At 46.1% G+C, this 25404-nt stretch overlaps 1 protein-coding gene across 1 annotated transcript in view; it reads left to right on the top strand.

Moving 5' to 3' along the window:
• The first annotated feature begins 11680 nt into the window (after positions 1-11680).
• Positions 11681-25404, top strand: part of CD38 (CD38 molecule) — a 48631-nt gene continuing 34907 nt past the window's right edge. The window contains exons 1-2 of the mRNA XM_004455234.5: positions 11681-12178; positions 12343-12616. Of these exons, the coding sequence (XP_004455291.2) occupies positions 12142-12178; positions 12343-12616 (311 nt within the window). The 5' untranslated portion in view covers positions 11681-12141. The remainder of the gene's footprint in view (positions 12179-12342; positions 12617-25404) is intronic.

Below are 25404 nucleotides of genomic sequence, written 5' to 3'. Positions count from 1 at the left end.
CCCCCTTAAAGAAGGAGATTCTTATGATGAAGAGTGTGAGATAGCGCTTAAAAAATTTGAAGAACAGAAATGTAAAACTAAAAAGAATTTAAAAGAAAGAGGGGCAATTGTAAGAAATGAAGATTAGTTTAGTTTTCACATAAAGGAAGAAAATATTGATTAATGGTACCTGGCAGCCTACTGCCTCAGCCTCCCACTCCCGGGTTAAGCAGGAACAAATTTGGGAAACCAGCTTAAGCCAGTCCTATAGGCAGTCAAAAAGATGCCCAAGAAAGAGCTAAGGCAATACCTATTCAGCACGAAATTCCATTCCTTATTTGGCAAAGGGGAGCAGGTAAAAACTAAAATGGTTGGAATGTGATGGGGGAAGCGGTTAATCACAAACTTTTGCGCGGGAAAGTTAAATCTTCTCGAATAGGCTGTAACTTCTGAAGTATCCAATCTATGGAGAAACAGAGGAAGGGCTTGTGTGCTAGGCTTTGGGGTATAAATTGTGTCATTTTTCTTTGTTTGGGGCGCCAGCCACACTTTCTGGTTGTGCACCCCTTCTTGCAAAATTGAGAATAAATTCTTCTCCTCTCCACAATCGGGTGAGCCTTATTTTCTTCCAGAAGAAGATTTCTTTCTAACACCCTACTTGCAGAAAGACAAAATATGAAGTGAGAATTTTCCAAACCCAATGACTTAGTGGGAGTAAAGGATGACAGGGTCCTCTTAGGTTTTATATTTTCATGTGTTTATTACATTTAACAGAAGGAGAAACCAAAAGCTGAAGCAACCCAAGTGGCTGCTGAAGTAATAATCAGAAGTCAGGACAAAGCAAATCAGTCATCGCGATTGTACAGGTGTTGGGAAACCCTCACTCTTAGGTGCTGTAAGTGTGCCATGTTGTGCAACCCTCTTTGGTAGGCAGTATCTTCCAAAACTGTAATGGAAATGCCCTTTGACCCAGGAAATCCACTTTTAGGAATGCATGCACTTGGACATGTGAACAAATGTGTTGACACAAGAATATTTATTGCAGAATTAAAATGGTAACAAAGGAGTGGAAAACTTAAGTACTCATTGACGCTAGCCTGGTTGCATAAATTATGGTATATCTATACAGGGGAATACTAGGGAATTGTTTTAAAGATCAGTTAGAGCAATATGCTGATATGTCACTATGTGAAGAAAACCAGGGGCGCAGTAGGGCACGTGATATGCTACAACTTTTATGAAACCACAAAGGCTGGTCACTCTGTATCTTTATATGTGTATACATTGCCTGTTTATTGATGCAATAAGAGCAGAGTCCAGGGTGAAGAAAGAATGATTTTCTCTGTATATCATTTTGTTCTGTTTGACTTTTATTCCATATTCATTTATTATCGAAAACACAAAAAATGTTTAAAGTGGTTGTTTTTATGGCAGGTCTTAAACTTTTCATTTTACTGGCCAGAAAGCTAGAATTCCAGACAAATCAGTTCAATAAGGAACAAGGGACAAGGCTTGTGATAACTGACTTTGAAAGTAGGGGCTCAGCATTGGGATGGAGGTGGTAGAAAGAAGGCAGAGAAGAGTAAGTTCAGAGATTAGGGAAACGAACCAGGGGAAACGAACCTATTTCCAGATTCTTCTTTGTTTAGATCTGAGATTGCTTGACCAACCCTATGAGTCCGGTTCTCCATTTTTTCAGAAAAGGTGGAGTATTGGTGCCAGAAATAAAACTCTGGTCAACATTCACTTATAAAGCATTTATGGAAGTCAAAATGAGTCCCAGGATACTAAAAGAATAAACTTATATTCTGCCGTCCTTTTCCTGAGGAAACTCCTGGCCTGGTGAAGAGGAGATACCTGAAAGATATTCTCGGAGCCTCTAATGTCTACGTCCCAGGAGATCGATTGGCCTCTATATTATGTAGCTAGGAAGTGTACGATTTGGAAACCTAACTCAGTTTGAGGTTGAAATGGCTTCATGGTGAAGTCACATTGAAGCTGAGACCTGAAGACATCTGTGAAGGCCCCGAGAGGCAGGAAGAGCTGGGCTTACTTGGAGACAGAGAGAAGGTAAGCAGGACTCCAGCGGCATGGTGGTTGGGGAGAGATGTACTGTGGAGATGTGCCTGCCAGCTAGATCTGGAGGAAATGCAAACTAAGGGGGTGGTGACCAAATCAGAGATCACCCTGGCTATGTGAAAAAAAGTGAGGTCAGGGAGAGTGGGTTTGGGGACGCTGGTTGTGATACTCTCCCAAGGAGAGAAAGAGGGAAGTTGGACTAGGGTGGTGATAGAAAATAGATAATGTATGGTTTACAGGTGGAAATAAACAACTTCTCTGTGGATCTGGGGGATGAGGGAAGGGGAAGTATCAAATACAACTTGGAAGTTTCTAGCTTGAGCAACTGGGGGGTTTCTGGAAACTTTGACAGAAATGCAGTTGACCAGAAAAGGAACTGGTTTGAAGGAGAAAAGTGAGCAGTTTGGCTTTAGAAAGAGTGAGTTTGCAAAGCCTTTGAAACCACTCAAGTGGAGACATTCCCCCTCCTCTTAACAACTCTTCAGCCTTAGGACCTTCTGGTCCAGAGGTTCTCTCAACCTCTCACTGCCTCTCACCCTCCTTTTGCCCTCCTCTTCTATAGTTTTAGATTCCATGGTCCATTAGTAATATCCCATCCTTGCTCACATTTTCAACTTCTCTGTCTTTCTTTCACTCCATTGTACTCACCTGGCAAACCCCAACCCCATCCAGTCCAACTCTCTGCCTTCTTCACTCTTGCATCACAGCAGGGGGGAGGGGCCAGATAAAAGCACCCAACCTCACTGACCTGCCTCTTTTAAATTCCTGACACCCTGGGAATCCTGCCCGCAATTTCCCCCATTCACTGGCTCCTCCAGTGTCCTTCCAGCTCCACCCGCCCTGTCCCAATCTCAGTGCATGGCTTCTTATTTTACTGAGAAGCAACCAGAAGAGAACATCCACATCTCACTAAATCAGCTAACCTTCAACACCTCAAGCCATCTTCTTCATCTTCTTAGTTTCTTACAATTGCCATAATAAAGCCTCAGAAAGCAAGTGCCTTACAACAAGAGAAATTTATTGTTTCACACTTGTGGAGGCTAAAAGTCCAAAATCCAATGTTGCAGGGCCATACTCCCTCTAAAGTCTGTAGGAAAGGATGAGTTCCATGCCTGTCTCCTGACTTCTGGTGGTGGCCATCAATCCTTGGGCTTCAGTCTCTGTCCCAGTTGGCACAGGGTGGTCTTCCTTCTCTTGTCCCCGTGTCTCTTCTCAACTTCTTACAAGGACACCAGTCGTATTGGCTTAAGGGCCGTCCCTACTCCAGTAAGACCTTATTTGATTAGAATTGCCATTCCATCTGTATTGGCCCTATTTCTAAATAAGGCCACATTCTGAGGTTCTCAGGATTAGGACTTCAACGTATCTTTTGGGGGATAAAATCCAACCCATCACACCTTCCTTCTGTGAAGTGGTGGAGGTCCTACCCATTCACTGTGTTTCACGATCCTTTCACCTATATATGAGTGTTTTGCTCCAGCAATTTCCCCCTCTCCTGCATAATCACTTGTTGCCTGTCTACTGGATCATCCCATCATCCTATAAACATACTGTCATGGGTACCATCTTGGAACAAAATGTTCTCTCTTGACTGGATCTCTTTGCACAGGTTCCTGCACACACTCTCTACCTGATCCTTGGAGACTACCCACCCCCCATATTTGTGTCTCCGGCACTGACCTCTCACCTGAATTCCAGATATTCATACTCAATTGGCTACTTGATGTCTCCTCTTGGGGGTCCGCTAGTCATCTCAAACTAATGCATCCAAAACCAAATTCTTGATTCATGCCTTTTCCCTCAGCCCAAATCTACTTCATGCCCAGTTTTCTCATCACTGTAAATGACAATGCTGGTTTTCCAGTTACTCAGGCCCCAAGTCATAGAGCCATCTTTTTTTTTTAAGGCAGATTTCTTAGAACATATTTTTGTTCACCTGAAAAATAAAACTTAAAAAAAATATACCGGACTTTGAGCACAGGTATCTCTGAAATGGCTGAATTATAAATAATGTCTCTGAAGAAGGCTGCTGCCTGGCATCACCCTGATGGGCATCAACCAATTGGGTGACCAGAGTTTACAGAACAAGCAAACAGCTTTGGTGCCCCGAGCAGCCCCACACAGTCAGTGGCTTCGAAAGCCACAATCCTTTCGAAGACAGGAAGCATCATCATGGGAAGGACCCTGAGGCCAAAAATGTGAGCAGCTACCAGAAGACCCAGAGCTACCCCACTATCAGATAATGACTCTAACAGCCCCTTCTCCTCCATGAATGATAACGGGCTCAAGTCCACTTGAGAAGGACACCACCTGGGGAATAGAAGTGCAGGTCTGGGCTTTTTACAACCACAAAGAGCAGGACCATGACGAGCTGAGCTCCAAGGTGGGGAAGGAACTGACCAAGATGGAGGATGAGGACGAGCAGGGCTGGTGCAAGGGGCTCTTGGACAATGCACAAACTGGCCTGCACCCAGCAAAATATGTCGAGGCCGTCCAGGGACTGGGGCCCATGGGCAGGCTGGCAGAGGTGTGGCAGCGGCTGTCCCCAGAGCTCCGTTAGCTGTCAGCCCTGGTCAGCAGCACCCCTGGTGCCTCTAGCTGGCCATGTGGGGTATTCACTCCCTTTCCTGCGAAAGAGCATTGGTCTGTTGCTCTTGGCTTCGTGGTGTCCCTTGAAATCAGACGAGCTGATCATTTCACTGGGAACTTACCACCCTTTCCATTTGCACATGGAGAGATTTGAGCACGGGCAGGCTCGGAACAACAGAGAAATAGGTGGGCCGCTCCCTGCTGCCCCGGCCCGCTGACGCTTATCATGGATTTGTACATTCTTTTTTCTTCTAAAGATTCATTTATTTATTTATTTCTCTCCCCTTCCCCTGCCCTGGTTGTCTGTTCTGTGTCTATTTGCTGCATTGTCTTCTTTGTCCGCTTCTGTTGTTGTCAGCGGCGCAGGAATCTGTGTTTCTTTTTGTTGCGTCTTCTTGCTGTGTCAGCTCTCCGTGTGGGTAACGCCATTCTTAGGCAGGCTGCACTTTCTGTCGTGCTGGGTGGCTGTCCTTATGGCACGCACTCCTTGCGCATGGGGCTCCCCTATGCGGGCGACATCCCTGCATGGCACGGCACTCCTTGCGCACATCAGCACTGTGCATGGGCCAGCTCCACAAGGGTCAAGGAGGCCTGGGATTTGAACTGCAGACCTCCCATGTGGTAGACAGACGTCCTAACCACTGGGCCAAGTCCACTTCCCTGGATTTGTACATTCTTTTTTTTTTTTTTTAAAGATTATTTATTTATTTAATTTCCCCCCCTCCCCTGGTTGTCTGTTCTTGGTGTCTATTTGCTGCGTCTTGTTTCTTTGTCCGCTTCTGTTGTCGTCAGCGGCACGGAAAGTGTGGGCGGCGCCATTCCTGGGCAGGCTGCTCTTTCTTTTCATGCTGGGCGGCTTTTCCTCACGGGCGCACTCCTTGCGCGTGGGGCTCCCCCACGCGGGGGACACCCTTGCGTGGCACGGCACTCCTTGCGCACATCAGCGCTGCGCATGGCCAGCTCCACAAGGGTCAAGGAGGCCCGGGGTTTGAACCGCGGACCTCCCATATGGTAGACGGACGCCCTAACCACTGGGCCAAAGTCCGTTTCCCGGATTTGTACATTCTTGACCTTGTCCCTTCTCGCCTCCAAGCAATGGTGGGTTAGACTGATTTTTGTTCTGTTTGATCACTTTCTCTGAGAATCCCCTCACCTGCAACTGAAATAAACAAACTTACAAGCCATTTTCTGGGCATTTTTTCAAATTGAAAGACTGTGTATAGTTATACATTTTAAAATATTTGTTTTTCCATTCATTTATACTTAAAGTATGGCTTGGGTTGATGTGCACCAGTCTTGATGAGATAATATCTCGATTTCCATGCTGTACTGTCAGTTACCCGTGCCCCTGCATGGGTTAAGCTGTGAGAAAAGTAGCTTAATGAGCTCAATGCTATATTGACCTCAGTAGAAAGATGGGAACCCATTATGTTTGGATTTCTATTGTGAACGCTCTTTATGAGTTTGGGGCATCTGAATGTGAGTTTCAGAAATAATCTTAGTAGTACTTGTAAAGATGGCCATATTTAAAAATTATTTTCACTCTATTCTTGCTTAAAACTTGATTCTTTCACAAATTAACAATTTCGTCAGTGATTTGAAAGATTTTAAAAAGACTAACTTTCAGGCAAATGCGCCTGTAAAATAGATTAAGATGCTTTATATTAGACTGTCATGTCTTGGTGTTTATCTGTATATATTTGATGTTCAGAGACTTGAAAGAGCTTGTCTCCTGTTTTAATGAGATTTCAAGGCTTTTGACGGTGGGCTTAATTTGATAACTCCTTGAAACCCGTCACACGCCTCCACGAGTCTGGCTGGTCAGCTGGGCCTCTCTCAAGTGGAGGCTGCTGAGATGGCATCCTTGCTGGCCTGATCTGGGTCCAGCCTTTAAGTAGCCTTAGTCCTTTCTGCAGCAGAACATTGTAAGATTCCCAGGTCTTTCCTGTAGTTGCAAATTTCACAGTCCTACATATTTGTGAGCAAACAAAGCTGGGTCTCTTCATAATACAAGGGAAGCAGATATGTTGTGGCAGCTGCTGCCATCTCACAGCAAGGGGCAGGGGAGGGAAAACTTTATTTTGTGTAACTTGGGTATTGGTGACCTGACGGCTGCCAGCCCAAGCTACGTATTTCCTCAGCGTTTCCAGTAAGCTCGATGTGTGGTTTGGAAAGTAGAGGTGTGAAGAGGGGTGTCAAGAAAACTTACCAGCAGAAATCCTCATTCTGGTGCTACAGATTTACAAAGAATTGCTGAGTCTTTTTAAGTTTAGGAGTTTCTTGAAGTACCTAGTAATTTAGAAAATCAATAAGCCATTGATCTTGTGAATTAAAAAAAAAAAAGTCTCTGGTCATTTTCACAGCCAGAGCTGGAGTCAATATCCCAATTCCACTGAAGGCTGTAGAGAGGCAGGAGGCCAGCAGCTCCACCTATGACTGGTTTCTTTAGATGCTTTGATCCAACGTAGATATTAACAGTCCAGGACAGGGGCTAGGAAAATGGACTGCCAGATGTTCTCCTGCAGGTTCAAAGGGTTCTTGAAATGAGATCAGCTGACCAATTATTAAAATATAGGACAAAAATTCACAAAGTAAATATAAATTACAGGCTAGTATTGAAGTCATAAAGGAGGCATTTTATGTTTTTCCCCCTTCCCTCACCCACCAAACATTTTAAAACCCTGTGACAGTTTGAAATTCTTTGTGACTTCCCCAAAGAGAAAGATTTATGTTTTTGAACTAGCCCATCCCTGTGGGTGTGAGACCCTTTGGATTGGACCATGTCAGTGGGGCATGACCAGGTTGAGTCTCTGTTCTCTTGCTGGGTCTGATAAAAATGGAGACCCAGAGAGAAAGGAAGCCACCATTTTGATTCGGCCATCTGAGAGAGGACTCCAGTTTCGCCTACAGCTGCAGCAAGGCAGGGAAGCCCTAAGAGACTGAGAGAGGAGGCCTGGAAAGAGACCAGCCCTATGCCTGGCTGACCACAGCTGAGCTCTGGGAGATGGTAGTTCGGGAGCAGAAGGCAGAGACCTCGGCAGCCATGGCCCGCCATCTTGCTTCACCACATGGCAGCTGACTTTGGTGAGAGAGCATCTCTGATGGTGCCTTGATGTAGCCATTTCATGGCCTCAGACTGTAAACTTTTAGCCTAAATACAATTTCCCTTATAAAAGCCAACCCTTTTCTGGTCCTTTACATCGGAAGCCCTGTGGCAAACTAGGCCTCATAGGCTTCCTAATGACTAAAGTCTGAGCCAGCTGCTAAGAAATCTCCAGTCAAGAGACCTTGGGGGTGCACCAGCTTGCCCGTCGGCTAGGACAGTGTAATTGCTACGGTCTACCCCACGGCAGGTCATGGCGTACAGCAAGGCTGCAGTCCTATAAACTGGATCAGCGCTAACTCCAGAAACCTGGAGAGACACACTGCTTGAGGACTCAGATGGAGAACACTAAGGGGCTTGATATCTTGTCACTACCCACGCTCAATTTCCCAAAAGCAAGTGGCAGAAGGAAATGGAATCCAAACTGAGGAAGTAAAATTCTTGGTGTCCCAGAGCGATACAGATATGACATTCCCTCGATGTTTCTTATACGCTTAACAAAGCTATAGGCTGCGTAAAAGTAGGGCTATCGGGAGAGGTAAAGACAAGCTGGTTTAAACCTCCCATGGTTGGTCCATCAATGGGCTACAAAGCTCTGTGTAGTTGAGCACTGTCGTGAGTTGGAAGTCTACCTCCTAGCCCTTCTGATTCTATACTACAACTCAAAACCAGAAAACGGTGATGCAAGCTCTGGTTTCACAACCGATTTCACCCCAAGGTCAAGTCTACTTCGTCACTACAGGTTCAGAAAAGAGGATGGGAAAGGTGATGGGTGGAAGAAGACAAGATCTTGAAGCACAGAGCAATAACAATAAAACGCTTGCTGGCCACGCTACTTACAAAAGCTTGCTGCTGGCTTTTCCTAATGGAACTCGGTGAGGGAAGGCAAGAATGGGAGCACAGATGCATCGCTCCTTCCCTTCCTCCCTGGCTCAAATCCAGATGCTTAGGGCTGCCACCGGAAGCCTCTTTAGCAGGCACTCTAGGGTGGGAAGAAGGGGGGATCTGCACCTTCACCCCCTCACCACTGCTTCTGCTTCTCCTAAGGTTTTCCAAGGTCATGCCAACAAGTCAAAGAAAGGTTCTGCTTTTTTGCGCAAGAATATCAAAAACTCATCTTTCTGAAACAGGAGGGGAATGGAGAGAAAGTGAGCGATGAAAAACAAACCAACCGCATTCCCGCCTTTCTGGCTAGCTGCACTTTGGGGGCGATCAAACATCTCTTGCTTGACCCCTTCAGTCAGTCTTCCCATATCTACCCAGGATGTGGGAAGATACAGATAGTTCTATGTGATGATCACTGCTAGTGCACATGTCAACAACTCTGTATAAGCATCCATAAATCAAATGCATCTGCAGCCACTGCAATAGGTTGGCATACCTGAACTCCACTGCTTTTGGTGCCCTCCTCCTTATGAGAGCTGCACCTGGTTAAGAAAGAGCCGCTACAGCTTCCTCTTTCCTCTGAGTCTTGGGGGAAAGCTGGAGTCACCCCTGTATGTAAGCTACGTAAGAGTTACCAACGTAGAAGCGAGGGGTGCAGGGAGTTCACCGCTCCCCGCGGCCTCCCTTATGGCTCAGGGCCCTGGCACAGCACAGTCCTGGAATGTCAACCCTCGAGACCCTGGGTGAGTCCTGGTCCCTTGACTGAAGATCGGGCTGGGGTCCTGGAAGAGCGTTCACTCCCGTGGGGGTCACTCCTGAGGGGTACCCGGCCTCGCCCAGCATGGAAGAAGAAGGGGTTCAGTGGCTCCTGCGCATGCCACCGCTGCCTCCAGGTCCTTGTTCGGCCCCAGAGGCCGTTTGAGAATCCCCGGCCCGAGCGGGGGGTGGGGGCTATTGGCAGGAGACCCTGGAGGCACCGGCCCTGCTGCCTGTATTGGGGGTGCGTGGGGCGTCATCTTGCACCGTGTAATGACCCTGTGGCATTGGGCTCCGGCACCCTGGAAGTCCTGGACGAGCCTGTAGCAGTTTGATATAATTGATGAATTCCAAAACAGAGATTGGATTATGTTTGTAATCTGGTCTATTACTGGGCATGATTGAGTTATGACTAGGGCTTTGATTGGGCCATGTCATAAGGGCATTGAGTCCCCATTCACCAAGGGGTGGGGACACACAGATAAAAGGCATGGCAAAGGACAGAGCTGAGGGTTTTTAATGTTGGAGTTTTGGTGTTGGAATTTGATGCTGAAGACTTAAGCAGGAGCCCTGGGAAGTAAACACACACAGGAAAGAGAAGTAAGCCCCAGGAAGAGAGGAACTCTGACCCCAGAGAGAAGCAAGCCCCAGGGACGTAGGAACCCAGGAAGCCTAATCCCTCACAGACATCCGCAGTCATCTTGCTCCAAATAGACTTTGGTGAGGGAAATAATCTATGCTTTATGGCCTGGTATCTGTAGGCTTCTACCCCAAATAAATACCCTTTATAAAAACCAACCAGTTCTGGTATTTTGCATCAGCACCCCTTGCCTGACTAATACAGAACCCTAGAGTCTTTTTTTTCTAGGGACTGGGGGCCGGGGATTGAACCTGGGACCTCGTATGCACCTGGGAAGCTGGTGCATAACCACTGAGCGACATGGGCTACCCTCCTCCCCCTTTTTAAGGAGTCACCAGAACCGAACTGGGACCTCCCATGTGGGAAGCAGGTGCTCAACTGCTTGAGCCACATCCACTCCCCCATAGAGTCATTTTGACACCCCCTCTCTTTGTTGCAACCCCCACATTCGTTCATCAGCAAATCCCGATGTGGCTCCCACCTCAACCCTGTTCAGAGCAGCTATTTTTTCTTTACCACCTTTATTACGTCTTTCCTGGTTCAACTCACCAGCATTTTTTGCCTAGCTCACTGCCAAAGTCTTGGCACTGGTCTCTATCTTTCCATCCTTGCCTTCCTACATTTATTCTCAGTTCAGAAACCAGATAGAGCCCTGACAAGGTCATGCCAGATCAAATCACTCAGTGACCTCGATGGGTTAAAAATAAAAACCACAATCCAAAGGCCTTTTCCTGATCTGCAGGAGATCTGGCCTCTTGATCCACTCTGAACTTCTCTCTCATTCTCTCTCCCCCAACCCTCTGCACCGGCTACAGTGGCCTCCTTCCTGTGCCTGGAACAGCAAGGAACAGCAAAGGACTGAAACCTTGCACCTGCTATTTCTGTGGCATGTGCCCTCACTTTACTTAATTCCCTGTTCAAATGCTACAGATATGCCCAGTGCTACAGGGACCCTGAAAAACATGAGGCCAGGAGATGTACGGGATAAGCCCCTTGATTATTTATTGAACCACACTTATAGTGCTTACTGCATGTCAGACTGTTCCAAGCCTGTTCCATGGGTTATCAGATTGCATCCCGTCAACATTCCCAAAGAGCAGGTCAAAACAGCTAACATTTATCGAGTGCTTAGCACGTGCTGGGCACTGTGCAATGCACGTTGTATGTATTAACTCACTTAAACCTCAATCACGGGAAGCGCACTTGGCCCAGTGGTTAGGGCGACCGTCTACCACATGGGAGGTCCGCGGTTCAAACCCCGGGCCTCCTTGACCCGTGTGGAGCTGGCCCATGTGCAGTGCTGATGTGCACAAGGAGTGCCATACCACGCAGGGGTGTCCTCCGCGTAGGGGTGTCCCCAGTGTCCGGGAACCCCGTGCGCAAGGAGTGCGCCCTGGAAGGAGAGCCGCCCAGCACGAAAGAAAGTGCAGCCTGCACAAGAATGGCGCTGCACACACGGAGAACTGACACAGCAAAAAGATGCAACAAAAAGAAACACAGGTTCCTGGTGCCACTGATAAGGATAGAAGCGGTCACAGAAGAACACACAGTGAATGGACACAGAGAGCAGACAACTGTGGGGGGGGGGGGGGAAGGGGAGAGAAATAAATAAAAAATAAATCTTAAAAAAAAAGCAGTACTAGCAAGTTAAAAAAAAAACGAAAATAAATAAATAAAAAACCTCAATCACCCTGTGATGTAGGTACTGTCATTATTCCCATTTTACATCTGAAGCACAGAGAGGTTAAGTAACTTGCCCCGTGTCACCCAACCAGTGAGTGGTAGAGCTGGGGTTTACACCCAGGGATTCACCACCGGTGCCACTTGAGAGAAGAGGTCAGGCTTAAAAAACTGTGCCTTCAAGTTGACTGAGCAGGCACTTGTCAAAGCTGAGAAGTAGAGGCAGGCCTTCCTTCCAGGCAAGAGAGCAGTGTGCACGTGCAGAGGCGCACAAGCGTCCAGGCGGGCTGCGGTCACCCTTTCCAGGAAGAGGAAGAGGCTGCTGTGATTAAAAGGTAAGGTGCAAAGTTCTTAAGGAGAGCCGGCTGGGGAGCGCGACTCAGTTATCCGGCCGTTTACAGAGGGTTAAGGTGGCTGCTTCTCCCTGCGGATGACGACTCAGCGACCGCCTGATCAGGAATCTGGACGTGAGTGCTGGAGACTGTGGAAGTCCTTTCCACCCCCATTGGTCCAGCTGGGACTTTGAAGGAGGGGGCTGGGGGTGGGAGAGAGGCCCGCTAAGAGGCAAGTGCAAGATGCAGGGGAGGGGCACTTGCAGGACGGGGCTAACGCTCGGCGCTCTGCTGTCCAGCCTCCGCGGGGCCCCTGCTGAGCCCGCGCGCCGCCGCCGCCCTCCAAGCCGACCCCATGGACGCGGAGAGCTGCTGCCGGCGGCGCTGGCGCTGCCTGCTCATCTGCGCCGCGCTTCTCGTGGTGATCGGCGCGGTGGTGGCCGGGGTCCTGCTGCACGTCCGGCGACAACGCGAGCTCGCCAAGTGGCGGGGGCCGGGCAGCACGACCCACCTGGCCGAGATCGTCCTGGGGCGATGCTTCGCCTACACACAGTTGAAGCGGCCCGAGCTGAGGTGAGTTGTCCCCCTGGGGCGCTCGAAGATGCCCGCCCCCCCTCCCCCCCACCTTGGGGCAGAGCATCCCACGCCAAGGGGCGCCCGGCTGGACCCTGCGCCGGGGCCGCGGGCTGGGCTGCCCGAAACAAAGCGCTTGGTGTTTCGGGGTGGCCAGCGAGCTGCGTGGGGGCTGCGCTGGGAACGGAGCCGGGCGCTGGCCACTGCGCGCGGGACTGGCGGGAGCGGCTGCCCTTGACCCCGGGCGAGCCCGCCGGGGGCGGGGGGGGGGGGGGGGGGCGGCGATCGCTGCTCGCTGGCGCAGCTCGCTCGGCGGGGAACTCCTTGGCCGAGATGCCCGCGCCGTGGGCAAGGGTCCCAGGCCGCAGTCCCCCTCCCCTCCCCACAGCCCCGCCGGAGGGACAGAAGCGGGAGCGGCGAGGGACGACGCCAAGCGCATCGTCTACTTTGCGCGGGGCTTGCGTTCTCAGCCTCTGCCCCGAAAGTGCCCCGGACGGTGGTGACATCTGACACTTGGTTAAGTGACTTTCGGAGCCCACAAGAGGGCAGGGAGAAGTCAGAAAGTCCCGACCGCGAGAATGAGTCTTGTTGGTTGGTGTAAAGCAGCACCCGACTTCTAGTGTGCTCCGGGGTGCGTGTGACCAGAAAAGACATTCACAAAACAACAAAGCCGACTTTCAAGAATGAGGTATAACCGAGACCTCAGGGTGCGCCAGGCAAGGGCGCAGAAGTTTCCTTGTGTCCCCTCCCAGCTACTAACCGCCCCCCCGAAGGGAACCGCTATTTGACTTCTAATCCCAGGGATAGTCCAGTAGCCCAGAGAAGTCATTCCGAAGTTGGACGCAAGGCAGAACCAGCTGGGAAATAAAAAGCTACTTCTCGGGCTGCCAAAGGAGGGGAGCGGAGCCGCGAGTTCAGGCTCTGTGCTTGAGACCGCTCAGTTCTTCCTCCCAAATACCCCAATCGCGCGAGGTGAGCGATAAGTCACCTCCGGCCTCGGGTGCGCGCTCCAAAGTCTCTATTCTGAAGCAGACATCTAAGTCTTGCAAATTGCTCTAGATCAAAGGTTCCTAGCGTCGCGTTAGGTTTTGTTCGCAGATCATTAGTACTTAACTGAAAGGGAAAGGAGAACTCGAAGCGTTCCTTCAGGCTGCACTTTATCAGTTAAATTGAGGGAAATCCAATTTGAGATGGTAGTGATAAAAGCAATCCAATTTTTATTCTCACCTTAATGTAAGGTGTTTATTATTATTCAATCATTTTTGGCAAATTCACTCAATTGGTTAAATTAGCACAGGCAGTACAGCAGATGGGGTGCTTTCTACAAAGCAAATGACTTAAATTTTTCTCAGGATACAGGCTCATTGTTAAACACATGTGTGTGTACACATAGGTATGTGTACCTATGTACAATGTATAGACACATGTGTATGTGTATATAAGTATACATATTCAACAAACTATTTACATGGGACGGCCCATCATTAACAAGGATATGGGGTGTTAATATGCTAGTGGATATCCTTCCAGATAGCTCACAATGCATGTGTACATGTGCACACACAAACACACATTTTAAATAACTGGGGGAGTAATATAATATGGTGATCACTCTGTGCCAGGCACTTAAAAAATATCAAATCATTTAGTTCTTTAACAACCATATACGATCATTGCTGTTGTTATCCCCAATTTACAGATGAGCAAACTGAGATAGAGTTGGAGTAAAGAGCCCAACCTTTGGCTCCATGTTCTGAACTACAGCTTACTCCCTACGTATGTTCTGTCAACTGAGAAATAACAAGCCAACCTGCCAGGCAACAAAGGTGTTTATTTGAGGTCTTAGAATTGCAGTTCGGGGAGCACAGATTCAGGTAGCAACCCAAACTGTGTCCCGTCTTGGATCGTTCAGGCAAGGGTTTTTAAAGAAGAAGAAGATTACAGTAATTGTGGCTGGTGGATTTTGGGGTTAGAGGCTAACTGAGTTCGTTATCTTGTGGTTTGTTTAGGGTGTCAGATGTCTTTAGAGTTTTGAGGAACATTGTAGCCTAAGGATTTGCATACTTCGGCAGTTTATCTTATCTGACTGAGATGTGCATAATAGTAACCTGCAGAATGACCTCCTGACTCTTGTTTTATTTTATTTATTTTTTAGGAGGTAACTGGGATTGAACCCAGGACCTCGTACATGGGAAGCAGGCGCTCAGTCACTGAACTACACCTGCTTCCCATAGTAACTCTGTTTCGTTTTATTTCTTTTTACAGTTCCGTTTGTAGAGTCACCATGTCTGGAGGCTTTTGAGAAGAGAGAGGATGTTACCAAGGGTTGTGCTGAATTCACAGGCTTAAATGGGGATGTATGGTCACGCTACCTAAGGGTGATTTAAAAGCGTGAACTCTAGAGTCACACTGCTTGGGTTTAAATCCTGGCTTTGTCACAGTGTGACCTTAGCATGTTGCTTAATTTCTCTGTGCCCCAGTGTTCTCAGCTGTAAAATGGAGGCAAAAATGAAAGTACCTACTACTTGGGAATATTATGAGTAATAATCCTGCCATGTAGTAAGCACTCAATAATGTTTTTTTAAAAAAATGCAATATCATAGACACCTTTCCAAAATAATCTTTAGATTATTTATTTAAATCAAGATTCAGGAAATCAGCCCTTCAATGACAGAATTTAGGCTATTTTTCACTATTATTCTTTAAAAAAATATATATATATGATTATTATCTTAACAATTGGCCTTGGAGATTTTTCTATGCCAGTACATGTAGAACTACCGAATTCTTTTTTCAGTCCATTGTATTCCATAGTCTAGATGTAACATTTATTTAACATTTCCCTATTGATGGAAAATAAGTTTATTTCCAGTTTTTTTTTGTCTCATTCATTCATTCAACAAATATTTGCAGAGCATCTACTATGTGCTAGACAGTCATTGGTGATATAGGTGCGAATGACAGGATTCCCACTCTCAGGGAAGCTTTCTTCCTAATTGGGGGAAATGGGCTGCAAAGAACATCCTTGTACATATGTTTTTGTATACATGTGGGAGTGTTTCTGTACAGCAGATTTCTAGAGGGAGAATTGTTGGGCCAAAGGGACTTATGCATATTTTAAGTTTTGGTAAGTATGTCAAAAATGGCTATACCATTTTACTCTCTGCTAATTTATCAGATAACCTGTTTTCCCACAATCTCTTCGTTGTTGGTATTTCAACTTTTTTAGTTATGATAAAAATAGCCTATATTGTTTCTTGATTATCAGTGAGTTTAAGCATCTTTTGTATGTTTATCGGTCATTTATATTTTTTTCAGTGACTCTCCAGTTTAGTTCCTTGCTCATTTCTATTGAGTTGCTTGTTTATTTCTTGTTATAGTTCTTTATCTGTTGCATTACATATACACACACACAAATATATATTTTTATAATTTTATATGAAATGTTTTCTTTCTGTCTGTTGTCTTTGTAACACTTCTATTTTCTGTTATCCCCAAACTTTAACCTCAAGATCATAACTCCTTCTTTCTATGTCATCGGAAGTCTGGCATACTGACTATTTCCCTTATAGTCATACTTTCTCATCCCATTATGGCATCAGGCGTGAAGTCCAAGATCTTATCATTTAAACCAGGCCCAGGTACGTATAAGACTCTTCTCAATAGGAAGATTTTCAGCTGAAGAGACAAGTTATCATCCCCTTACCCCCAACATCCAACAAGGGATGGTGACACAGGGACAGCAGAACTGCAATAGGCACTCTCACTCAAAAAGGGGGAAGTAGGAGGTACACAGCAGTCACCAACCCATAGTGATTCTGAAATCAGCTGGACACCATCACTATTCCTTGATTAGGGCCCAATCCTGTTTTCTGGTTCTCCCTGGTTCTTATCTATTATCTCTGATATCTTGGTTCCAACCTCCACATTATCTTGATCTTTCCTTAGGAAACCGTCTATGTTTACAGTGGTGTGGCTTCTTCAGCCTTCTTCCCATCTGTGGGAAGTTAGAGTCCTAAAGACTTCTTTTCATTTTGAATTGTTACTCTCCCTTTCAGTATAAACTGGCACTGTTTCTTTAAAACAAACTGTGGGTTTCCTGTGTATCAAATTATAATCCATTCCATAAATCTTCTGGAGTTAAGTCTCTCCCTATTTTGGTCTGAGAACCAGACAACATTCTTCAGGTTCTTAGAAATCCAATGTCTGGCAGAGAGGTTCTATATGGTACTCTTAAAATTTTCCAAGGTCTTAAGAAATAGTCTTACAGCCCAACCCTTGAAGTTGTTTTGTTTTTTGTTTTTAATTTCTCTCCCCTTGTCCCCTCCCCGTTGTCTGTTCTGTGCGTCCACCAGCTGCATGTTCCCCTGTGTCCACTTGTCAGGAGCATCTGTGTCTCTTTTTGTTGTGTCATCTTACTGCGTCAGCTCTCTGTGTGTGCGGTGCCACTCCTGGGCAGACTATGCTATTTTTGCGCAGGGTGCTCTCCCTATGCAGTGCACTCTTGCGCGTGGGGCTCCCCTATGCAGGGGAAACCCCTGCGTGGCACAGCACCGCTTGTGTGCATCAGCACTGCATGTGGGCCAGCTCACCACATGAGTCAGTAGGCCCTGGGTTTGAACCCTGCATCTCCCACATGGTAGGCAGACGTTCCATCAGTTGAGCCAAATCCACTTTCCCCTGAAGTTGTTTTGATCATTACCTCGAGGTCATGTCTTACTTTGAGATTCTTTTACCAGGAAAGATGTTGAGAATCTTTTATCAACAAATCCTGACTTGGAAATGCTTACTCTTGTTTCTGCTTAAAAACTGAACAGATTTTTTTTTTCTTCAGCTCCTCTCTCTTTTTCTCAATTTGTACCTTATCACATCTAAATAAAAAAAATAAGCTGGCACTCTTAACATTTACCATGGGAATGTCCTTAGTCAAATCCACGAGTTCATCCAGCATATTTTTTATCAATTACATTACTGTGGGTGACCGTGTTACCAAACTTTCTACCACTACATAACATGGATCACCCTTTTTCTAGCCTCCAGTAACAATTTCCTCCCTGCCTGTCCAGTCTCCTTGAGGTCTTTCTTCCTTCTGCCTGCCACCCAGTCCAAATGCTCATGCCACAGGTATTAGGTTTTAGTTAGGGCAGTCCCTCACTTCCAGGAATCAGTTTCCTGTTTCTCTTTTGGTTATCTATTGTTAGCAACTCACTTCTTTAAAGTTCACTCATTTATAAGAACAACCATCTCATTACCTCTCATTATTCTCTGGGTTGTCTGCTTCACATGATGTTACCTGTCGGGCTGACTTGGTGGCTTGTTCAGGTGTCTTATGTCATGGTGACTGGGCTCTCCCTCTCCATGTGGCCCCACCACATGGTCTCTCCATGGTGTGACAAGCTTTCTTCAGAACAGTCCATAGCTCTCAAAAGTGGAAACTGCCAGGCCTTCTTAAACCTTTAAACCCATAACTGGGACAGCATCACTTCCACAACATTCTATTTGTTAAAACAGTCAGATTCAAGAAGAGGGGAAACCAATTCACCTCTCCATGGGGGGAGTGACAAAAATTTTGTGGGCAGCTTTAATCTTTCACAGTTGATTATGTTAGCTTTTTTGTTTACATTTCCTTTGGGTCTTTTTTGTTCCTTTTCCCCTCTATTATATTACTCTTTATTTACTGGTTTAAAAAATGATAAAATCTAATGCATCTCCTGGAATATAAATTGCTTGAGTCTAGGGACTTTTTGTTCATTGACACATCCTGAGGACCTAGAATAGTGCCTGGAATATAATAGACACCGATATTTTGTTGAATTCAGTGAATGATATGCAAGCCAGTAAATTACAAATAAGAGAAACAAAGTCATACAAAAAAATATACCTCAGGGAACTTCTCAATATTCTTATTCTCAAATCCATCACTTTCTGTTTTGGGCATATGTACTATTCATTTTTCTTTTGTGATATGGCATTTTGGTATTTCTTTATAGGTTGTAGGCTGTATCTTCTCTACCTGTTTCTTTGGTTATCATTTATGAACATCTTTTACCCCCACAGAACTCCTTTTCTACCTGTCTTTTAGTGTGGGCAGTTGAGGGTTGAAGTTTGTCCTTGGTTTTCAAGCTGGACCTTCTCTGAGTTGAACCAGGAGTATTAGAGAACACACCTGGACTGATCATACCTGGTTCTTCTGCCTTGAGGGCCAGATACAGGAGCCATCTTCTGAGCAAAATGGCCTTGCCTCACCAAAGTTTGCAGAGATTGTCAGCATGAGAACACCTTTAGGCGTTGTGGAAGAGGATCAGGTTTCTGGGCAATTGTCACGGCCCGGGAAATGTGCAGGGGTGGGGCAGTGCCTAAAGGTGGGAATGGAGAGTGGGCACTCAGAGCAAGATGGGACTGTAGGGAAGAACCAAGATGGTGCAACTTCAGCTCCAGGAATCTTCTCCCCATGGGTGACGGTGATTGCAGGCACTGGTGAGCGCTACAGACGGCTGGCTCTTTAGACAAGAACTCAGCCATGGGGGTAGGTGTTTCTCTCCTCATCTCCTGGGCCCCAAGACAGACTGGGGTCCTTGAGGGGAGAGACTGTTTTATTCCCTTCTGCATCCTGGTTGTCTAGCATGTTGTTTGGCACGTTGTAGTCTCCTAAGAGGTCCTTGCTACTTCATGCTGATTGAATACCACGTGGGACACTTTAATCAGACAAAATTCTTCATCAGTTTTTTTTTTTAAGATTTATTTTTTATTTATTTCTCTTCCCCCCTCCCGCCCCCCAGTTGTGAGCTCTCTGTGTCCATTCACTGTGTGTTCTTCTGTGTCCTCTTGTATTCTTGCCAGTGGCACGGAGAATCTGTGTCTTTTTGTTGTCAGCTCTCCATGTGTGCAGTGCCACTCCTGGGTAGGCTGCACTTTTTTCACGCTGTGGGGCTCTCCTTACGGGGCGCACTCCTTGCGCATGGGGCTTCCCTACATGGGGGACACCCCTGCATGGCACAGTACTCCTTGCATGCATCAGCACTGCGTGTGGGCCAGCTTACCACATGGCTCAGGAGGCCCTGGGTTTGAACCCTGGACTTCCCATGTGTTAGGCGGACGCTCTATCTGTTGAGCCAAATCTGCTTCCGTCTTCATCAGTTTTTATCTTCTAATGGGCAATTCGTGACCACATTTGCTATCTTTTCAGTTTCTTTTACTTTCATTTCATAGTTTCTTTTTCTCCTTCCTCTTCAAAATTTCTTGTAAAATTTCTATTCTTACTTCCCCATGTGTCCCACTTTAATGACTTTAGCATCTTGTTAACTTCCACTCAGTAATATTCATTAGAACCAAATGCACAAACTAATGAATTCAGACAATAAATCCTTAGTAAGGACTTGTTGTGTACCCAGTACTGGGCTGGCATGGGGGATTCAAAGAGGACGAAAGCACAGGCCCTGCTCTCCAGGCCTGCACAGGAGGTGCAGGAAAGAACTGACGTGGAAACTGAGTCCTTTAGGACACTGGTCTGTGACAACAAAGAGGTTGTGCAAGGATGAGGGGGCACCATGGAGGAGGTGATTGCCTCTGCACTATTAGCTTTGTGGTGGATTCTGCAGATGTGTATAAGATGTACTCAGGTATCTATCAAACAAGAAAGAATGTGTAATAGCCATGAGCTGAGTGCCAGCACAATGCCACAGAGATTCAGAAGTGGGCTTGACCCTATCAGGTAGGGCAGAGTCAGTTATGACTTCATAAAAGCAGTAGCCTTTGAGGGCTTCCTTTGAAGATTGAATTTCAACAAGGGGTGCTCTAAAGAGTGTTGAAAGAACTCTTTTAACTGTTCCACTCTTCAACAGTTGCACTGTTGAAAAAAACTCTGGATGCAGATAAGATGCTGCTGCTTGGGAGATTGGCCAGTTGGTTGACCCAAACTTTTGAAAAGTGGTGGGATCTTGGTTGGGGAGGCTCCCACTAGTGAGAGATTTTAGAACTCATCTTGGTCCGTCTACAACCTGAACTTTCTCAGCATATAGGGAGGGTCAGGGCAACCGTATTCACACAGGACAGAATTCCAGCATAGTTTTTCTTGGCGTGATGGAATGACCACTTGCTCAAGGTAAGTTCCCAGGTAGATTGTGAGCTCCAGGAAAGCACTGGATGGCGGCTTAGTGTTCTAGGACTGTGTTTTAGTCACCTGAAGAGGTGCTATGCAAAATACCAGAAATTTGTTGACTTTTATAAAGGGTATTTATTTGGGGTAGAAGTCCACAGTCACAGGCCATAAAGTGTAAATTGCTTCCCTCACCAAAGTCTGTTGCCACATGTTAGAGCAGGATGGCTGCCAACACCTGCAAGGGTTCAGGCTTCCTGGATTCCTCTCTTCCCTGGGCTTAGCTCCTTTGCTTTCTCCACAAGGTCAGCTATAGAGTTTCAGGCAAACAGCTCATTTGTCTCCCCAGCGCCTCTGCTGTGTCCAATTGAACCTTCTCTCATTCCTCATACATCTGCTTCTCTTTGTGTTTACTTCCCAGGCTCCAGGATCAAAACTCCAACATCAAATCTCTAACTTTCTCTTCTGCCATGTCATTTTCTCTGTGAGTCCCTGTCCCCTTGGTGGCACGTCCTCCTGACATGGCCCAGTTAAAACCTTAATCATAATTTAATCAAGTGAGAGTGAAACCTCTGAATCCAATCAAATATGCCCAGGAGATAGACCAGTTCACAAACATAATCCAATATCTATTTTTGGAATTCATAAACAGTCTCAAACTGCTACAGGCTGTTATAACAAAGTACTATAACCTGGGTGGCTTTAAGGGCATTTCTTGTCTCAAGTTCTGTAGGCTTAAAGTGCTAAGTCAAGGTGTCGGCAGTGCTGGGCTTCCTCTGAAGGCAGTAGGATTTTGGCACTGGCTTGTAGGCAATCCACAGTGCTCTTTGGCTCGTTGCATAACTCATTCTCTGCCTCTGTCAAATGGCTGTCCTCTCTCTGTCAGCCCACCTGTGTCCAAATCTCTTCTTATAAGAACACCAGTCATATTGAATTAGGTCCCACCCTAACTCAGTTTGGCTTCACTTTCACTGGTTGTATTTTCCAAGATCCTATTTCCAAATAGGCTCACATCCGCAGGACTGGAGGTTAAGACTTGAACCTATCTTTTGGGGGACACAATTCCATCCACAATAGATGGCATTGCATTGAATTGTGCATCTCCAGCGTTCAGCAGTGTGCGTGTTAGGCTTCCTTCAACACCATGTTTCTCTCTGGAGTTCCAAGACCAAGGCCAGAAAGTTTTAAATGCACCTGATCAAGCGCGGAAAGAGAAATGGTGGGAGCGAAACGGGGCTCCAAAGTGTGGGGTCTGGGTGCTGCTGAGTTTAGAAATGGGGAAGTCAGACTATAGGGGTGGGTTGATAGAGAAAGGAAGGGTGGGGTGAAGTACACAAGCAGGTGAGCTGAGGTGGGGTGGGGTGGGGACTCGAGGTGCCACCAGGACACCCAAGAGGATATAGCTCTGGACCAAATAATCTACAGGGAAGAGCTATTTGGAAGCTCCTCCAAGCTGAGGTTGCTGAGCCGGAAGTGGCAGAGCTAAGAGGAGAGAGAGGAGAGACACTACTTCTATGCTTTCTGACCAAATGCTTTGCTTTAGATGTTGTTCCTAGATAGGTCAGTGGTGGCAAGTGCTGAAGCCTCGCCCACGTGAGTGGAAGGAAGTGGTGGCGTTCAGCCTGGAGAAAAACTTTTATTTCATTACAACAAACACTCACGACTTTTCAGTTTCCTCCTTTCTCCTTTGCTTTAGGAGCCTTGTAAAAACACCTGCCGGAAGTCAGTTCAGCTATTTTGAAGGAAGGAATGTTGGCAACCCCTGTTTATTAGCTGTCCGCCAGGTACTAGGAACTCCATTTTATTCATTCTTACCTTTATCATAGTCCTGCCAAGAAAGTCTGAGGAGTCACCTTTTATGAACAGGGAAATGGAGCCTGATGGAGGTTACCTGATTTGCTGACATCACACAGTAAGTCAGGGCTAGATGTAATTGGAAGGGCCCAGTGCAAAATGTAAACGCGAGGCTCATTGTTCAAAAGCAGAGAAAAGCTTTTCCTTTAGTCCGTTCTCTCTCTATACTCGTTGGGATGTTTTTTATTTGGTGTTTAATGTTGAGCTTCCTTGGGCAGTAGGATATATGCAGGGAGGGTATAGACCCTCAGCAGTGCTGGGGTCTACTTAGCAACTTGGTGTACTTGGAAGTTGCACCTGACCCCAACCACCCCTGCACCCAGGCTCCTGTGGTGGGACAGAGAATGACAGTGGTCATGAGGTAGAGGCTGGGCAGTGGTTGGCTGAGATCCTGTCCTAGGGAGACAGAGAGGAGCAGTAGGTGGGACCACGTGTGGGCTGCGGCTTCAAGGCCCAATGCATGTTCCATTGTCTCATTGAACTTTACTCACAAAACACAAATACAAAGACAAAATCATTAAGAATTTAAGACAGTGACTGCAGAGCCTTAAACTCCAAGCGTGGGCCCTATGTGATTGCACTGGACGTACACCCGTGCAGTTGGTTTGTTGTTAGCACATGTCAGAGCAAGAATTGCAACCCATCTCTTTCTCCTTCTAGAAACATCATACCCATTATGATGAGAAATCTGAGGCAGAGAGTGACTTTTCTGAGGTCCAGTGCTAATAAGTGGTTATCTTGGTTTGTCAGGGCTGCTATAACAAATGCCACACAGTGGGTCAGCTCTAACTACAAGCATTTATTGCCTCATGGCTTTGAAGGCTGGAAGTCTGAAGTCAAGATGTCAGCAAGACCATCAGCACAGGTGGTGTTCAGTGATGGCAGTCCTCTGTCACGTGGTGATTTCTCTCTCCTCACTGGCTTCTTCTGACTTCTGGATTCTACTGCTTGAATGCATCCAAATTTCTTCTCTTTATAAGGCATCCCAACATGTGGATTAAGACCTACCCTGATTCAATTTGACCATACCTTAACTAATAAGGACATATCTGAAGGTCTTATTTACAAACGGGTTCACACCCACAGGAACACAAATTAAGACTTGCATGTTCTTTTGTGGGTACATGATTTAATACCCAACTAGGGTTCAGCCAGATTTTGAACCCAGGCAGTAGTCTGACTTTACAGCCTGGAGCCACTGCATCATATGAACTCAAGGCATTTTTTTTTCCAGAGCCTGGGACACCAGATTCCAATTGTATTTGCATTTCTCTAGTCTCCAGATAGAGGCACCTGGGTTTTTTCTGTCTACCAGAATAGTAAGTCATGAGGCTCAATGTGAGGTCCTCGATTTCCTGTTAGGGAGGCATGATCCTAGAGTTCAGGCCCTTTTGTCTTTGTGATTGTGGAAATATTAGGAATGTACCCTGATAAAGCAGCTGGATGGTTTCCTTTCCTAATTGCCAGTACATGTTCCCTGTGGTTTATTCACCCCTATAAGAGTCATCTCTTAGGGGAGGGTCAGGAAATATGTAGCACATGCCTTGCACCGTTTATTCTGTGCCTGGGAAATGGTGGCTGATTGATCAGAGCATTTTGGGCGAGCCTGGGCCCAGCATAGTTCTCCATGACGATACTACCAATTGGGTGGGTTGTTTGGAGAGATGCCATCTATTTGCGATTCTGGGGTCAGAATCATGTTGCTTGCCAGATTAAGTCAGCAGGTGTAAAGTAATATTCATCTCACCCAAGGAAATCCCGGTGTTCAGGTCTGGGTGATTAAGTTTATAAAAGGATCACTAACAAATGAGAATGGAGCCTGAGGTTGGAGGGGAGGGTGGGAAAGATGAGTGAGATGGAGAGAGTTCAAGGCCTGGAACTGCTGGGCTTGGTGAAACCTGATACAGTTGTTAGATGTGTCCTGCACTGGTTGAAGAACAGTGCCATTGTAAGGGATTAAATGTGGTGTAACTCTGCAAGGCAGAATGAGAGCTTGAAATACAAAACCGTCAAGAATTGCAGCCAGTATTTGCATAGCTTATCACAGTTTTCATTCGTTTCTCAAAGTATAATTTTCAAAAAAGTTAAGAACACGACTCTCATAAACTGCTGAGTAAAAGATGGATGAAAGACCCAATAAAATAAAGCCAGTTCAAAGAACATTTTGAGGCACTGGGTAATTATACTAATAAGGAATATTAGAATAAGGTTGATAGGCTGGATCTGAAACTAGTTAATGTTCTACAGGGCATTAAAAAGCCATAAGCTTTGGGATATCTTTTCTATGAGACAGAAATTATTTACATCTCTAACAGACGAGATCTACAAGTTAATGTGTACCTTAAACAAATTTGAGTTTTAAATAATTATTCATTACAATAAAAACAAAGGTACATTCTGCAAGATAATTAAATAACTCTTGGATAAATCATTCCAACAGTGCTCCAGTAAGACTTTGAAAGGACAAGCTCTCCACATTTCTGCCTTTTTTCAAGCTTTCAATAATTAAAAAAAATATATTGTGGTAGCACATCTACAACAAAAAAGTTCTCATATTTACCACTACCATGTTTACAATTCAGTGATATTAATTACATTCATAATATTGGGCTAGCAACACCACCATGCACGACCAAAACTTTTCATGACACCAGATAGAAACTCTCTGCCGATCAAGCAATAGCTCCCCGTTCTGACCCCTTTCCTGGCCCCCTCAGATCCTGGTAACCTGTAGTGCTCTCTGTCTCTATGTATTTGCTTATTCAAGGTGTTTCAAATAAGTGAAATCAAGTGTCCTCTTGTGTTGGGCTTATTTCACTCAGCATAATGATTTCAAGGG

The sequence above is a fragment of the Dasypus novemcinctus genome, chromosome 1 (genome assembly GCF_030445035.2).
Source record: "Dasypus novemcinctus isolate mDasNov1 chromosome 1, mDasNov1.1.hap2, whole genome shotgun sequence".
NCBI lineage: Eukaryota > Metazoa > Chordata > Mammalia > Cingulata > Dasypodidae > Dasypus > Dasypus novemcinctus.
The sequence above is the reverse complement of the archived record's forward strand: the minus strand, read 5'-3'. Positions and strand labels throughout refer to the sequence as shown.